Genomic DNA, 17157 nt, shown 5'->3' with positions numbered 1-17157 from the left:
CGAGGGGGCACAGAGGGTTTGCCCACCCTATCCCCTCAGTGCTCTGCTCTGTGACAGTGTCTTCCCTCTGTCCCTCTCTCTCCCAGGCGTCTCCACTCCAACCACCTGTACTGCGACTGTCACCTGGCCTGGCTCTCCGACTGGCTGCGGCAGCGTCGCACCATCGGCCAGTTCACCCTCTGCATGGCCCCTGTGCACCTGAGGGGCTTCAACGTGGCCGACGTGCAGAAGAAGGAGTACGTGTGCCCAGGTGAGGCTGCCCCCAGCTCACCCGCCCATGATTCCCTCTGCAGTCTGAGCAGACACCCCAGCCCAGAGTGTGGGCGGAACCCCATAGGCTACCCCCAGTACTCTCTACGCCCTGAAAGAACTCAAAAGTGCTTCAAAGGTTAATAGAAAGATGCTTTTATCATCTGATAAAGGAAAATTCTACGAGAACTCAGGTATCACTTTTTTGTTAAGCCCCAGAGTCCACAGATGCTAATAAAGCTATCATTTGTTGAGCCTCATCTAATACAGAAAGAAGTATAATGGAGGTATTTTATTTCAGTATTTGCTAAACACATTCCTGTTGTCCGATTGCTAATAGAAATCGAGACATGATAATGTAGTCTGTGGAGTCAGTATTTGCTAAACACGTTCCTGTTGTCCGATTGCTAATAGAAATCGAGACTTGATAATGTAGTCTGTGGAGTCAGCCCGCTTGGGCTGTCTTACTAGCTGTGTGACTTTGGCAAGTTACCTCCTGTCTGCAAAATGGAAATAACAATAGGACATAACTCAAGGGATTGGTGGGAGGATTAAATGAAGTAATGCATATAAAGCACTTAGCATAATACATAGCACTTGGTAAGAGCTAAATAAGTGGAGCTTAATTATTATAGTTTTAGTGGGTCCACAAAATGTGCTGAGCAAACATAAGAGTTTGATCTGTGGGTAATTGAAGTGTAATAGAAGCACAGATTGCCTGCCTACTACAGAAAGCAAAACCATGCACAGACACAGAACTGAAGGCAGCTCTGATCTCCAGGGATGGGAGGTGGCTGAGTTCCCAAGAAAAATCTTCCCAGAGGACACAGCTTTTAAAAACAGGCTCTAAAATGCCCTGGCTTGTTTGTTTTTAATTTTCATTGACATCTTCCACTCCCACCAATTCTTCCTTTCTTTAATGGCAAAGAAGTAGAGCAAGTCCCCCGATTTCCTCGACTAAAAGAAAGCATTCAGCAGAGGTGTTTCCTTAAGAGGCATTCCTGATTCCAGAAAACTGAGCCCTGGATTGGGGGCCCAGTGGCCTCTAAAGGCTGAGCTTAGGGGATTCAGCAGGCAGGGGAAGTGTGGATAATGGGGAGCTTATCCCTAGTGGACCTGCACCCCATCTCCTTCCTTAACTGCTGCCCATTCCGGGTGTTTATTGAGCCCAGCATGTGGTACCAGGCCCAACAGGGCCAGGAATGTAAATTGCCCCTCTTCTTCTCTTAGACTGGATTTTCAATATACAAGAAAATTCCTTGAATTCATTTTCATCTTGCTCTCTGCTGATTTCTTCTGTCGTGCAGTTAGCTGGATCAAGTTATTTATTATCCAAAAACATTTTAACATGTCTCATAGCAGAACCTCGGTAATTTCCTATACACGCCCACTTAGAAATCACTTCCCATCAAACACATATAATAAAACCGTTTATCACACAGGCTCCAAATTCAAATATAGCGACTATAATTACAATAATTATTAGGCAAAGGGTACAATATCGGCATAAGTGCCAGTGAAAGAAATAATTATAGAGCGCAGGAGTCATCCAAGACCTAGTGAGAAAAACTAATTAGAGAGAATGTTAAAACACATCATTATAGGTGGGTGCCAAATTTAATGCAGTGCACAAGTATGAAAACCACGTCGCCACAAAGAAGCAGGAAGACCCTGCCTACCCAACAAACTGCCAGGATCCCTGAGCATAAAGGCAGACCTTCCCAAGTCGGAGATGGCCCATATCCCTCTCCTTTGAAAGGGCTAGATCTAGCAGGAGGGGAAATAATTACCTGGGGACATCTTCATCAGCCCCCTGTTTACGACAAGTAACCTAAGCTATCCACGGTCCCAATAGCTTCTTAATATGACGACAGGTATCCGAGGGCCAGAGAATTTAGTGCACAGACATCAGACATTAGTCTCTCTCACCCATGGCCCAAATCTAGGGGGGTGGCATATGTCCCGTATGTGGGAGAGATTCCTTGAGTTAAAAAAAAGCATGTCATGGGATGCACGAGTGGTTCAGTGGTAGAATACTTGCCTTCCATGTGGGAGACCCAGGTTCAATTCCAAGACCATGTACCTAAAATAAGATAGTATGTCATGAAGAGTTACTTTCTGAAAAGTTCTAAGCCAGCTACAATAGCCTGGGGTGAGTTGGAGCTTTGAACTTCCGTGGTGAATGAACACCAGTGTCGCTAGTGGAATGCAGGGAGGACACACCCTCCCAAAGTACTCCCTTTGCAATAATTGTGAAAGGTTGTATGTGAGACTGTGATGAAAAGATGCCAGAGATTAGGTGATATGGGTATTCACTGTAAAATTCTCTCAATTCTTTGCCATGCTTGAAAATGTTCATAAAATAAAATGTTGGCAGTGGCAGAGATGCCAGAGGAACTCTGTCTTTCAACATACAGTTGAAACACCAACATTCAGTCTTTGAGTCTCTAAAGAAGGAAGTCAACCGTGTGGCCCTGTTTGATGTGCTGGCCCCACCTGAGACCGTCCCCACTGACACACACAGCAAGGGTGCAAGCCCTGCCTAAGGCCAAGGCTTAGCCAAGCACCTGAATGAACACAGGGGGCTGCCTGGTATGGACCTGACTGCAGTTGTTTTAAGTTGAAAAACCACAAAAGCCCATTGTTCAAGCTTTTCCCCTAATAACTCACAGGAGGAGATGTCAGTCAAGAAAGCAGGGACAAGAACTTCTTTTAAAAACCAGAGGTCAGCTGCTAGGAGAAAGAAAGGATGGGGCACCAATTAAGCCATCCCTGCCTGTAGCTTCATCACCAGCGGCCCCTGTCATGGCTGCAGGAGAAAACATCCCTGAGCCCTTAAATGGTATCAAAAAATTCACTGAACACATGACTCCGGAGAAGGAAAGAGCTTTATCTTGCTCAGCCTGTGAGGGCCTTGCCAGCCCCAGCCCCTGATAGCCCCCTTTGAATTAAATCCAGCTGTCTTCTCCCTAGAAGCCCTGGATATGGGTTCCTTATCACTCCAGCTAACCCAGAAATTTTCTAGCAGTGCATTTTGATGAAATTCGTCTCCTCTGTCAACTGCACCCTTCCAATGGAAGGCATTTATTTTCTTCCCCTGGGAAGACAGCTGGGAATTTTTCACAAGGATGAGGAGATAATATATCTTTATTTTTTTATATTCACATTTTTTCTGTTTTACAACTTGACTGCTTGGCATCCTTCAGCTAACGCTGAAATAATTTTTTTGTTAATTTTTCTTGTTGCAAGAAGAGGGCTAAGGTCTCAGGGCTAGAAGAATCTGTAATCTCTGCCTCTACCCTGTCTGGTTGACTGGCCCAGATCTGAACTTTAAAAAGAGTTTGTGATGATAACAGACCAGAGAAAAAGTTCTACCTCGGCCAGTTACCACACATTTTGTGAGTTGCAAGGTTTTGTTGTTCTCCAACCTCATCTAAGGGTTTATTTGGGGGGTTAAATTCTATTCTAAGATTCGTCTTCTACGTGTTAATTCCCTAGTACCTTAATCTGAGAGAGTTTCCACCAGTCACAGTTTGTAATTCAAGGTTATTACTTAAATATTTGACCTCTTGGATCAATTCTCTCTTTACTTTGACTCTCTATTGGTACCCATTTGTTGTTCCATCCATTTCACACTTATCTGCAGAAGGTCTTTGAATATGAGGGATCTTTTCTTCTTGTGATTAGCAGCTATAGTTATATTTTTTTCAGGTGCCCCAATGCCCAGAACAGTGCTTGAATCTAATAGCCTTGCTATAAACACATCCTCATTTATTATTACAAATGAAATAGGCTTATCTCCCTGGAAACCAGAAATCTTCCCCTTCATTTTTTTTTAATTTGAGACTAGTTACTAAGTTTAGAGATAATTAAGGTAAGCCATGACTAGCCGCCTGTCTACTTCAGAGTTTTTAATTAAAACACCCTAATTGGACATTGCAGGAATCAGATTATTAGGTTTATTTAGCCATTCCAAAAATTATCATGCCTCTGGTATTTAAATCACGTTCATTTATATTCTCATCATAATCGTTTGAACCCTATTGTCACTGCAGTCGGTTGTTGGCTTTTGAAAGGCCAGAGGCCAACGGGAATGCTTAATTTGAATACTGGAATTCATATATTTCCACATGCTTATAAGGCCTTTGGATTTTTCTACTCAGCACTCTCCTTGGTGAGCTGGGTTTTTTTTAAAAAAAGACAAAACCTCTAACCCCAGAGTGTCCAGCCATCCCCAGGGCGGCCTGCCCAATCCGTGTCTCGGCCCCCTGAGCCTGCTCTTCCTGCCCCCTGAGATCCCAAGGCTCTAATGGTTTTCAAATTCGTGGCTATGAAAAGAAGCACTTTGGGTGTCTTGTTGGCAGGAGAGCTGGTGAGAAGAGCACTGGACAAAAATTAGAAGTCTGTCATTTACTGTCTCGGTGATCTTGGGCAGTTGTCTTAACCTCTCTATTCTTCAGTTTCCTCATCAGTGTACTCGTATAATTTAAATCATGGGTTTGATGAGTATCATGCAAGGTAATATACACAAAGCAGCGTCTAGCACACTGCAGACATTCAACCGAGGTAGCTGCAGATGTGAAGATGATGAGTACCTTTAGTGTGGCCACTAACTAAGGCAGGTTCTGTCTTCTCTCTGGGCTTCTGTTTGCTCTCCATTTCCATGGGTCCTTACAGCTCTGAAGTTTGGTGATCTCTGCCCCATTCATCAGGACAGCCAAGTAAGGGACCTTCACTTTTGGTGAGATGACCATCCCCATTTTGTCAATTTGAAGGAAAACAAAGACAAGGTGGCAGGTGGGGCAGGACCCAGTCCCCTTGGTCACTGTTCCATCTTTTCTTCTCTCTCAGAACTAGAAGGAAAGCTGCACTATCAGCAGAGATAGGATAACTGGAAGACACCCATGCTAGAGATCACAGGGGCTTTCCCTGTGAGAGGATGGCTGGGAATGCAACTCTGCCCTCCCTCTCCTGGGTGCCCTCTGGGCTGGGAAGCAGCACTCCCTGATAATCAGTAAAGTGCAGGGAAAGGCTGTTGCCTCCATCGCCCAGAGCTCTGCCCTGCTCTCCCTCAAGATATCTAGCCATGGTCTAGAGAGTCTTAGGATAAATGAGAAAGCTGGGCATCCCACTCTCCTCCTTGCTTGGCATGAAAGCGGCCTTGGCTCCAGAGCTGAAGTGCTAGAAGTAATCTGAGAAAAGGTGAGAGGGGCCCCCAGGAGGGAGACAGGTCCTCATCTTACTAAGCTGGATGAGAACATCCTTCTGTCTCTGTGGAAGAGCATTTTAGTACCACCACAGGTGTCCCAGCATCAGAGAACTTGGGCACTTATTTAACAATGAAGAAATGAAAAGCAAGTCTATATGTACTCCTAAGTGTATAATAGAACATCTCAGAAAATTGTTTGCAGGGGTTCTAAGTGCTAGTCCATCTGTGGGCTCTGACTGAAGACCACTTTCTTTGCCAGGGAGAGGAGGAGGTGGTACCCAGCAAAAGGCTCATTCGAGGACAATATGGGTTCACGAGGCCCATGACACATGCTATACAAAAGGAACAGGCATGTTCAAGAATTTCCATTTCATCAAAGATTTGTATAGAGACTGATTTTTCTAGCCTGATATCAAAACTCTATTCCCATCATGCTTTGATTCCCAGCTTTGTAATCATATAATTTGTTGGGTAGAAAGGTAGATATTTCCCCATTTTGCCCTCTGAAAATCCACTGCCCCTGTACCTTTCCCCAACAAGAACAGGCAGGAAAGGCTGGGTGGAACGGATTTGCTCACAGGCTCCAAAGGGGAGTAGGGCACCCTGACCTGTGCAGAGTTGATGGGGCTCAGAGGGAGCCCAGGGAGACTGGGCAAAAGACCTTTGCTAGTCCAGAGGACTGTAATGGAAAGAAGGGAGCTTCAGGCATGAGATCCCTATTCACTCTCAGCCACTCCACCACACCTCAGTAGCTAATCCTATCACCCAGAGCCCAGGGCACTCAGAACTCAGGACACCTGCTTCTGGGACCCCTCTAGAAAGACCATTCATCTCTAGAGCCTGGCGACACTCAGTCCCACACCAGTCAGCCTCTGGGCCAATTTCATTCATTCATTCTTCCTCTCATTCATCCAACATCTGTTTATTGAGGCCACATTTTTGCTGGGCCCTGTTTCGGGCACCAGGGTTACAACAGAGAATAGACAGACGAGCTGGCTGCCCTTACAGAATGACATTTTGGTCTCACTCTATCCAGAAATGGAAAGCAAAGGGGAGGAGACTTCTGCCACCAGAACAGGCAGAAGCCTCTAGGAAAATGGGCTTGATTCGTCAGGCATTGGTCACTGTCATCAGAAAAGTAGACTCATCTTTCAACCCCGTCCTAAACCTGAAGTGTTTTGTTTAAACAAGAGGGTGGCATCTTCACCATACACGAATGCCTGGCTGGGGACCTGCCAGATGAGGTGCTGACAGGGACTGTAATTACCGCCGTTTCACTCTGTGTAATTAAAGGTGTTGTTAGTGACCTGGTTGAGAAATCTCTTTAAAGGCTTTTTTTTACCTTGATGACATCCTTGGAATGCAGTGCACACTGTCAACAAACTCTAAGCCACCCTGTGAAAGGCCCAGCTAGTTCGAGGGTGCAACCTGGGTCTGGTAAGCCAGAATTAACTTTGGTGTGGAAGTCAGAAGGGGCACCTTTGAGAAAACTCCATTCCAGAATACAATGCATTTCTTCCTCCCTTTTCCTACACATCCCATCCAAGTAATACTTACACATCAAAGGAGGATGGAGAAAAATGGAGAGAATGCAGAGCTCGGAGCCCAGCCTCCATGGGCCCCTGACATTTTCTGAACAGGAAGGTGCCCATGTGCGGCGACTCCCTGGCTTTTGTCAGGCCATTTGCTCCTTGATGTGCAGGCCAGGCACGGCAGTTTTCTTTGGGAAACACCATGTGTACTTCAGAAGCCCTGATATTTGAGGTCAAAGAGCTGCCAGCCTCTCTGGGATGTGGTAGATGGGATGGGAACCCTTCACATTGTAAATCCTCTTTGCCACCTAAAAAGATGGGGGAGGTACTGTGAGGTATCTCCTTCTGCTTCCGTTTGGCTGAAAAACAGGAGTAGTTGATCTTTAGAACCAGAAGGGACTTGGGAACCATGCAAACCAGACCCTTATTCACCAAGACAGTAACAACAACAACAGAAAACTCATAGAAGTACTGTGACTTGCCCAAGGTCTCACAGCCGATTAGTAGCAGAAGACTGATGATGATTGCAGCTGACATTCCTAAACCTCTACCATGTGCCATGCATTCTTCTAAACACCTTACGTACATTAATTTTTTTTGCCTTAGCAACAGAACCATGCTAAGAAATAAGTATGGTTCCCCCCCCCCCCCCCATTTTCCAGAGGCAGAAAACTGAGGCACAGGGAAGTAAGATTGAAATGGCAGAACAAGGATTCAAATGAGTGGGACTCCAGAGCCCACACTCTTGACTGCTCTACTCTCCAATTCTTAATCATGATCTGAGGCTCTTGCAGGCTGGTTCTCTGGTGTTGCCATTTTCTCAGAAATCCCCCAGTTTAGAACAAAACCAGAATCACCTCTATCTCTAAGAGAATGTTCCAATTTGGGATTTTAGTGTAAGTCATCATATCTCTGGGATTTTCTGTGTGATCTTTGCAGAACTGGTAACTTTGGAGTTACTGTAACCTGGGCAAGAATATTTTCTCAAGGGGATCCAACTAAGAAGATGTTTTTAAATTTTTGTTTTGTGTAAGGGAGGTCAAGGAAAGCAAAAGGATTGTTGATCATTGTGTTGGAATTTGAGGAGAAGGTAACCATTCCAAATGAAGCCACAGGCCCCAATTTGAGCCCCTACAGAGAGACCACCCCCCAAGCCAGGGACCCTGCACTTTAAGTCTCATTAGTATCCAGGAGAGGATTTCCCCCAGGCCTGGTTGGTACTCTGATTCAGCTGCTACAGCTGGACTCATGTGACTTCCCAGACTGCTTCTCCAGTGAACAAGGGCCAAAGCAAAATAATTTTTTCCCTGTAGACATTTTCCATTGTTCATATTTAATCTGTATCCTAGAGCTTCCAACTGCAGTTCCCGTCTGGGCAGAGAGTGGGTCTGCAGAGTTAGTCTTCTTAGTCCCAGAGCTCTATGCTTTGAGGGGTGGATCTGGAAAGTCATTGAAATATTCCCTTCTGGCTAGATCCAGCAGGCAGGGGATGACGTCCTGGGAGGGCTGGTGGGTTGAGTTTGCCTTTTGAAGCACAACATCTGCATTTGCAAAACTAACCACATGTTTAAGATTCTGACCTCTCTTTGAAGAAGTAGTCATAGTATGAAAAATTTTACAGTGTCTTTATAATGTTTGAATTTACCTCTTGTATTAGGGATTTGATGACCACCAGAGAAAATGATTGAGATTCTTGGTGACTCTTTGAATCTTGAGTTGGTTTAGTAATGCATATATGCATCAAGGTTTGGCTTTCTTAATAAACTCCTTGGATGTCACTTTCTTGGGTTTTTATCACTTTGTTTTAAATTCACACTGCTTCTCACCTCAAACAAAACCAAGAGCTGACTCCAAGATGTATATTAACTTGTTGCTTTCTTCCTTTTTGTATATTCCTTGGACATAAGAGCTGTTTGGAAATGCTGATTACATTCAAGTCAAAAGTTGAACAGAATTTCCCATGTGGGGAAATTCTGCCACGTTTTTTCCTCCCCTCTGGTGTTGCTATGTCTAGTGGCTTCCAGGCACCAGAGAAAGGACTGAAGTTTGGCCTACACTCAGTATTGCTAGGTAAAAGCCAAAAACCACAGGGTGCCATTTAGACAATGGACACCCCCAACAAAGCAGTCCTAGTGTATGCTCTTTGGATTCCAGAGGGATATTTTCATGCAAGACTGACTCTGAGAACTCCTCTTTCTCTGAAAGAGTAGGGTGATGGGATGACAGAGCAATGCAGAAATAGTGAGGTCAAGGTCAGAATCTCTCCTCTTTGCTGAATATTTAACCACTGGTAGCTCTGTCTCCCAGGCGAGGGGAGATGTCAGTGGCTGATAATATTTCAGACGGCTTATCAAGTAAGGCAGCATCCTCGGGAAGCTGGGTAGAAGACACAGAAGTTCAGGTGGTTCTTGGCACTGATATGAGTTGACCATTGTGTTCTGGCCCCACAGGCCACCACTCAGAGTCTCCGTCCTGCAACGCCAACTCCATCTCCTGCCCTTCAGCCTGCACTTGCAGTAATAATATCGTGGACTGTCGAGGAAAGGGCTTGATGGAGATCCCTGCCAATCTACCAGAGGGCATCGTGGAAATGTAAGTGCCCCCATCGGCCCCTCCCCACCCCGGTCCCTGGTGAGTGGATCTCTCTGACTCAGCCAATCCCCTGCTAGGCTGGCGGCATGTCCGGCTGTTAGAGCTGACCATTAAAATTAATCAGGAATTTCTTTGCTCTCTGTCCATGCTTTCTCTGGAAGCCTGGAATTTTGGTATGATAGCTTGATAGTCAAAAGTTGAACAGAGTCAGCAAACAATAGCCCAAGGGCCAAATATGCCCACCACCTATTTTTGTAAAAAAGCTTGTTGGAACACAGCCACATCTGTTTGTTTATATACTGTCCATGGCTGCTTTCATACGAAAGTATTTATTAGTTGTGACAAGGAGATGTATGACCCACAAAGCCTAAAATATGTACTATCTAGCCATTTACAGAAAACTTTGCCAATCCCTGCCCTAGAGTCACATTGTGTTTATATCCTAGTTCTACCGTTTACTAGCGTGTGGCTTTGTGCAAAATAATTGCTCTCTTTCATCCTTAGTTTTCTCATCTATAATAATGTGATAATTATAGTATTACACCTCAATGAATTTTGGGGAAAAATAAAATGCTGCATATGAAGCACTTAATACAGTTCTTGGCCACCTGGGCATGTGCTCTATAAAACAGTGGTGGCACTGTTGTGTACTGATGATGGACTGATTCCGTGGCTACCACTATCTGAGAAAGGAATTGAGCTTTTATTCATTTCAAATCAGAAGTTTGTTTTCTAGCTTTAGGTGGGCTTTCTCTCTAAGTAATGAGTCGAGACCATACATGTCTATGTGTATGAGAACACACGTGTCCAAAATTCCGGTAAAATGTGTTTGCCCACACAGCTCTATGTTGCCCACTCATCCCTCATACACCAACCAGAAGATGTCTCATCTTGGACCAAGTACATGGTCAGTCAACACCAACTTCACTGTCACATCATGCTCATGATTCTTTAATAACAGTAGTTGTCTTCATTTTTTAACCTCACCTTTGGATGGCTTTATTAAAAGCCTCAATAGCTAGGTCCCTCTAGTTGAAAATAATGTTAGACAAAACCCCTCTAATTGCAAGACACACATATCCCTTGCTTCTCTGCTTCATCTCTTCTGTACATGCCCTTCTGTTCCCAACTCATCCAGTAAGATGGTCCATCTAATCTTTCTTTCATTCATTCCTGCGTTCTTTCATTCAACAGATATCTCTTGAGAGCTCAGTATTTTCCAGTCATTGTTCTACTCTTTGGGGAAAACAGACATGAACAAAACCGACCAAATCTGCCATTATGGCACTTGCATTCTAGTGGGGGTAGATCAACAATAAGGAAAGTGAAGAAAATTAGATATTGTGTTAGAAAGTGGTAAGTTCTATGAAGAAAAATGAAACAGGGAAAAGGAGAAGGAATACTGCAGGTAGAGAGACTAGCAAGTGCAAAGTTCCCGAGGTGGGAGCATGCCTAGTATGCCAAAGCCAACATGGAGTGGGGTAAACAAAAGGGAGTAATAAAAGAGAAAGTCAGAGAGGTAATGAAGGACCAGGTCCTGGGGTCATTTTACAATGGTGGTGCCTCCATTTCCTCTTCTTTCTTCATCTGCTTCGCCAACGTTTCTCTGATCCCCTTTAAAACTTTCTTTCCTGGCCCCAGTGAACACAATCCATGCCTCCCCACCCTTGCTGCAAGCTGGAGCTGTCAGTGAGGTGGCCACACTGCCTGATGTCTGTGTGTACTGCAGCTCTGGTCCGTCTTCACTCAGCCCTCAGTCTTCCTTTCAGCCAAGGACAAACCGATAATCAACTTGATGTTTAACTCTCCTTCACTTCTCTTAGTCCATTTCTCTAACTTTAGAGATCCCCTTTTTACAAGGAATTTACATGAACCTCGGATATCTCTCTAGCCCATCTCTTTGCTTCCCCTCTTCCATCATTCCTCCTTATTTCTGTCCTTGTTCTCTCCCTTTCTCCACTATTTTCTCCTTCATCATTTTTTTCTGTCCTTGATTCACTTTCCTCCTTCTCTCCCTCTCCCACCCGTGGTCTTTCCAATTTACCTCTCACTCCCATCTCTTTCCTTACCACATTAACCCTTTGCTACTCTTTATAAGAGCCCTCCCTAGTTCCCTTCATCTCCTTCCATGCCAAGATGGGACTCTGGTCCCCTCCAGATGGAGACAGAATTCCTGCCAACACCCTTCTTGTTTCAGATTCCCATTCAGCCTTCCTTTCTCTGCCCCACCTCACTCCTTTCTCCATCTGCCAGGTTTTATCTTTTCTCTTCAGCAGCCACAGACTTCCCCTTGGCCCAATTACAAACCAGAGTCTGAAGAAAGTGGCCAGTCTAGGTAGTCAAACTATAAGCAATGACCCCCTCCCGCACCCCTCCCCCGACTCACAGCTCTGGCCCTGCCCACCCACCTCTCCTGCATCATATCTCTACTCCCCATCCCCACCCCCTACCACTCTTGAGCCTCAGAGTCTCACATTGTTCATGTCTTTGGGAGAGAGAGAGATTGCTGTATCCACATCACAGAGGGGCCCATGCAGGCCAAACCATGCCTGAACTATCGGGATCATATTTGGACATCACAAGCTAAAGTAGCGAGTACCAAAAAGCCTTCCAATTACTACCAAGTTTTTCCTGAGAGGTCAAGTGACAAAAACAAGAACAGTGTTCACTTTAAAGGAGTGTATTTTATTTTGAGTTCATGGTCTTCCTTATTGTATTATTGCTATTATTAAAAATGTCCTTTCCTTTATAAAATGACAATTGACAAAAAATTCAAAAAAAGAAAAAAATGACAATTGAAGGCAAACTGTATACACGATACGTGTATGTGTATATGTAAGTGTATGTATATATATATATTGTATATATATATATATGCATATGTATAAACACACGCTCACAGATTACCTTAATTGTGAAAATAAAATATCTGTGGCCTCCTATCCTATGAAATCCAAAAGTTGGGGAATGACCACCTAGCTAGGGTATTTCCAAAAATATGCAGCTGCAGACAACAACCTGGTAGTTAAGTGTAAACCATGAATCCAGGCAGACCCACATTCTAGCTCCGGCCCTGCGTTAACAGATAACTTTTCTGAGCCTTGATATCCTCAATTGTAAAATGCAGAGGCTCATAGTACCTCCTTTATGGCTCTTGTGAAGATGAATTTGCATGCTGTGAAATGTTTAGCAAAGGGACATGTCAGTAGTGATGGTTACCTTGTTACTGCTGCTGCTACCACTGCTATTACTATACTTACCACCAGATGGTGAGGAGGATAAGAAACCATGTCCTAGGAGGGAGAGTAGATGATTGAGCCTTCACAGGAGATGGCTCCATGTAGCTGTCAGTTCTTTGAAGAGTTACCATTAAGAGAATAGTTCTCGAACTAGACTAACCCCTGGCATTGTAAATTGGATCTGGTAGTAGCTTATTTTTGTGGAAATGCATACATGGAAAGAAGCCCACCCTGGCTTCTTCAGCACACACAGACTTCCAGATGGGTCACCCAGGCCTTCTCCTTTTCTTGCTTGTGCCTGCTTTATTCTCCTCTGTGGTGAAACAAACTGGGAAATTAAAGCAGATGAGGCAAGTTTCTATGATTAGGGTAGTGAGAGAGGTGACACGTAGGAGAGATAGGAGGGGGAGTGAACCTCCTTGTTCCCAAGGGCAGCAGAACTGACACTTGGGGACCTCTGTGCTAGTAGAGAGAAGTCTTAGTATATCACTCAAATGCATGCTTTGAGCAGTGAGAGAAGACAGCAGATAGGGGAGGTTGAAAGGCAAGGAAAAAAGGAGCTGAGAGTTGAAACTACAGGATAAATCCTAGGATGAATAAGATATGTCTGATGTATCATCCCAAAGACATCTGAAGGTGACTTTTTTTTGTAATATCAAGAATTCCACCTCTTGTCCATGCCACCTATATTATCCAGATTTGTGCTCTCCTGGTAGGGCTGCTGCATCCACATCAGGCTCTCTATCCGCCCCCCCCCCCCCACCCCAATCCATTTCTATTCGGGATTCTCATAAATAGCCTTTACCTTCGGAAGGGTTCTGCAATCCTCGAGATTTTAGGTGGGGTGCTCTCTCCTACAAAGCATTCTGGCAGACTTTCTTAGAAGTGTTCAAAGCTAAAGCAGCTCAGAGGCATGTGTGCTGGTCTCCCCGCATACCAGAGCCAATTCCTCTAAAAATAGCTTTCTTCCAGAGAACCCACAGTGAGATGGTTCACTGCAGATTTTCCTCGAAACTGAGCTCCCATCAACTGCACCATTCATGCTGCTCCCTGTTGTTTCTCTGAACCGGGTCCAGACTCCAGCAGGGGAAGATTCTGGGAAGAGCCAGAGGCCCACGTGTTCCTCTGTTCTGTGGTCTTTGGACCACCCTCCTAGGTCTTCAGATCTCTGGAGTGACTGTCTTTACCTAGAGCCCTATTCTAACTTCTGTTCCCAGCCTCTTCCCATTTTGTTCTGTGTCCCCACATAATGTCATTCAGGGTCTTGTGTACCCCTCCTAGAGCAGGGGAGAGGTTGGGGATGAGTTCAAATTCCAAGTCAGATGGGAAAGCATCTAGGGAAAAAGGAAGTCCCATTTTCCACCTACCTTACCTCAACCCCATTGTTTTCTGCTTTGGGGAGACAGCTGTGTTACAAAAGCGAATTTAAAAAAAAACCTATAAGAATAAAACAAAACAAAAAAAATGCAGCAACCAGAATAAAAGTTCTGAAAGGCTCTGGACATCATCTACATCAGTCATTCTTTAAATTTTCTCAGTGAATCGGGTTTCTAAGGGACTGCTGCAGACAACAAGAGAATACAGGGTAGGAATGGGGACAGGTGTGCAAAGGAGAAGGTGAAGAACAACAGAAATAGCTAAGAATAGAGCCTTGGGATAGACAGTCCTGGCTTTAAATCCCAGATCTGCCTCTTACTTTGGGCACGTTTCTTAACATCTCATGCCTCAGTTTCCCCCTTTGCAAAATGGGGTTCACAATGCCTACCTAAGAATTTTCCATGGAGATTAAATAATACAATGTGTAGAAAGCAGATGCAATGTTCAGAAGCTACTACAGGGAGTGTGAAAAATAAAAACAGGCATGCACGTGTATATATATGTGACATGGTAGAATGATTTAGTCTCAAGTTCCCATTCCATTCTGCATTCATTTTTTCTAAGATGAATATTTTCCCTTTGATGGAATCATCTGGGTACATACATATAATAACAGAAAAGCTGGCTTCTGTCAGCACCTTTGTTTCCCATGACAATGCCAGATGTTTTGCAAATAGCAGATTAGGAATGGCTCATGTCAGATGAGCCCATGTTCCTCATCTTTGCTGTTGACCAGGCATATAAACTTGACAGTGGGTATCTAGCACTCACTGCCCTCCCAAAGAACCACAAGGAGCAAAGGGAAAGAAAGCGAGAAGCCAGAAAAGGGCTGGCCCTGAAGTTGAACCCAGCAATCAACCTTGGGAGGTAACCTTCCCTTGTACCCTGCTCCAGGCATGGAGAAGCATCAAGAACTGAGTTTCTTGATGGCTTTGGGGGAGGATAAATTGCCTTTCTTCAGCAGAATCTGGACATTCTAACAAGAGTTCACAAGTCAAGGGCAGACTAAGAGAGATGGGAAAGAGTTAAGAAAGTGCCACCAAGGTGACTTCATGGAGAGGCAGCCTAGCTTAGGGGTTAAGAACACAGGTTTAAGAACACAAGGTTAAGAACCCTTGGACTGGTTCAAGTCCAGGCCCTGCCTGCCATGTACCAGCCCTTAGGCAAGTTGACCTCTCTGTACCATAATTTCTTCCTTCACTAAATGGAGATTTGGTAGTAATACCTGCATCATAGACCTGTTGAAAGGAATAATATGAACCAGTGTGTGAAGAGCCCAGTGTCTGACATAAGAAGCCCTCAATAAAAAGCAGATGTTTACTGTCATCATCATCACCATCATCACACCACCACAATTAATATTTCTACCCAGCCTCTCTATAGAGTAACTTGTAGCTGTGCCCCAGCACTAGCCCTGCCCTGCCAGTCTTTCAGGCACCATGTTGACTTTTGTATTGCTAGAAATATATGTGTTCAGTCACATGTTTGCAAATGACAGATCATTAAGGAAGCACCCGAGGAACTGGGGCAAATCAATACAGAGAGCAAATGGCTAAAATCCCCATCATATGTTCCAATTGTTTTTGCTGGTGCAGGGAGATGCTCAGATGTTTGATTTCTATGTTTGTTTTTATGTTAGTTATATTAAATCAGTTTGCAGCCTGAAGAACGTTTGCCACACAAAGAAATACACATGTGACAGTTAAGAGAGCTCTAAAACAGCTGTTGGCTTCAGTTTGTGCTGATGCTAATGCTTCTTTTTGCCCTTTATGCTGATTTTCCCCCCCCCGGGAGTATGGAGCTTTGCAACCTTTCTCCAGGCTGTAGGACTGGGCTGTATATCATACCTACCAGGGGAAATCTAGTGCAGAGAGATTTTTTGTGAGCACATGCACACGTGTATACATGCGCACAGGAATACACAACATAGACACACACCAGCCTTACTTTCTTGACAAAGGGCCATTTTCCCAGAGGATGATCAAGAAATGACCAAAATAATGAAGGTGCCTCAGCTCCAAAGTGTATTCTTAGCAAGGTGTTCAAACTTTGGAGTTGGGTGACTTGGGTCTGAGTCTCAACTCTAACTCCTCTTGGCTTTATGAATTTAGAAAAGTGATTTAACCTCTGTGAGCCTCAGTTTTCTCATGCTTAAAGTGGGATGGTCATAACTAAAAGGGTCTGCCTCATAGAGGTGCAAATATTAAGTTAGACAATCCATGTTAATAGTCTTAGCCCAGTGCCTGGCAGAGAGCACTTGATGTGCATTGGCTCTTATTGCTTGTTTTATTCCTACCATTGTCTTTACTGTGCACTGGAGATACACTGTCTATTCACAACAACCCCACCCCCAGACAAATCTCTGATGCCCCTTTGGGCAAGGTCAGGCTCGTCGTGAAAATCCAAAAGGAGTTGGATATTCAGCAGCATCAGAAGCAGAGTAGATGCCAAGGCAAGATCCATTCCCCAGCGTGTGTAAGTTGAAAGAGTACAGGGTACAGGACAACGTGTCCACCAGGGTGAACAGATGCAGATGTAAATTCTTTATTCAGAAGCCAGACTTTTGCATCTATATTCCGTCTTCCCTCAACTTCTCAGCCTTTTGACTGAATGCCTACTTCTGCAGGGGTTGCTTGATGTCTCAGAATAAGCACTGAGGTCTTAATCCCTTAAACATTTTTGTGATTTTAAGAAAGCCATTTTAGTCACTGGGTCTCCACTGCTCCATTTTCAGAAGAGAGAGAAGCAATGTGTCCAATGGATGGAAAGACAGACCCCGGTTCTGCCACTTTCTAGCTCTATGACTTTGGACAGGTTATTTGATCCCCATGAGTGTTATTTTCCTCATCTACATAATGGGCCAATACATATTACCTTGTAATTGTAAGGATTAAAAAAAGAAAATAAGTATCGATCAGCTAGACTCCATAAATGAGAGCTCTCTTTATGTCTCACAATA

General features: G+C 44.4%; 1 protein-coding gene across 2 annotated transcripts in view; it reads left to right on the top strand.

Annotated features, from left to right (window-relative positions):
* The window catches only part of SLIT3 (slit guidance ligand 3), a 617936-nt gene that overhangs the window by 485688 nt on the left and 115091 nt on the right, over window positions 1–17157 (top strand). For both annotated transcript variants that reach the window (XM_077137609.1, XM_077137610.1), the window contains 2 exons: window positions 87–250; window positions 9441–9582. In XM_077137609.1, coding sequence (XP_076993724.1) covers window positions 87–250; window positions 9441–9582 — 306 coding nt within the window. The remainder of the gene's footprint in view (window positions 1–86; window positions 251–9440; window positions 9583–17157) is intronic.

Source organism: Tamandua tetradactyla, chromosome 20 (assembly GCF_023851605.1).
Source record: "Tamandua tetradactyla isolate mTamTet1 chromosome 20, mTamTet1.pri, whole genome shotgun sequence".
NCBI lineage: Eukaryota > Metazoa > Chordata > Mammalia > Pilosa > Myrmecophagidae > Tamandua > Tamandua tetradactyla.
This window is presented reverse-complemented; position numbering and strand designations above follow the sequence as displayed.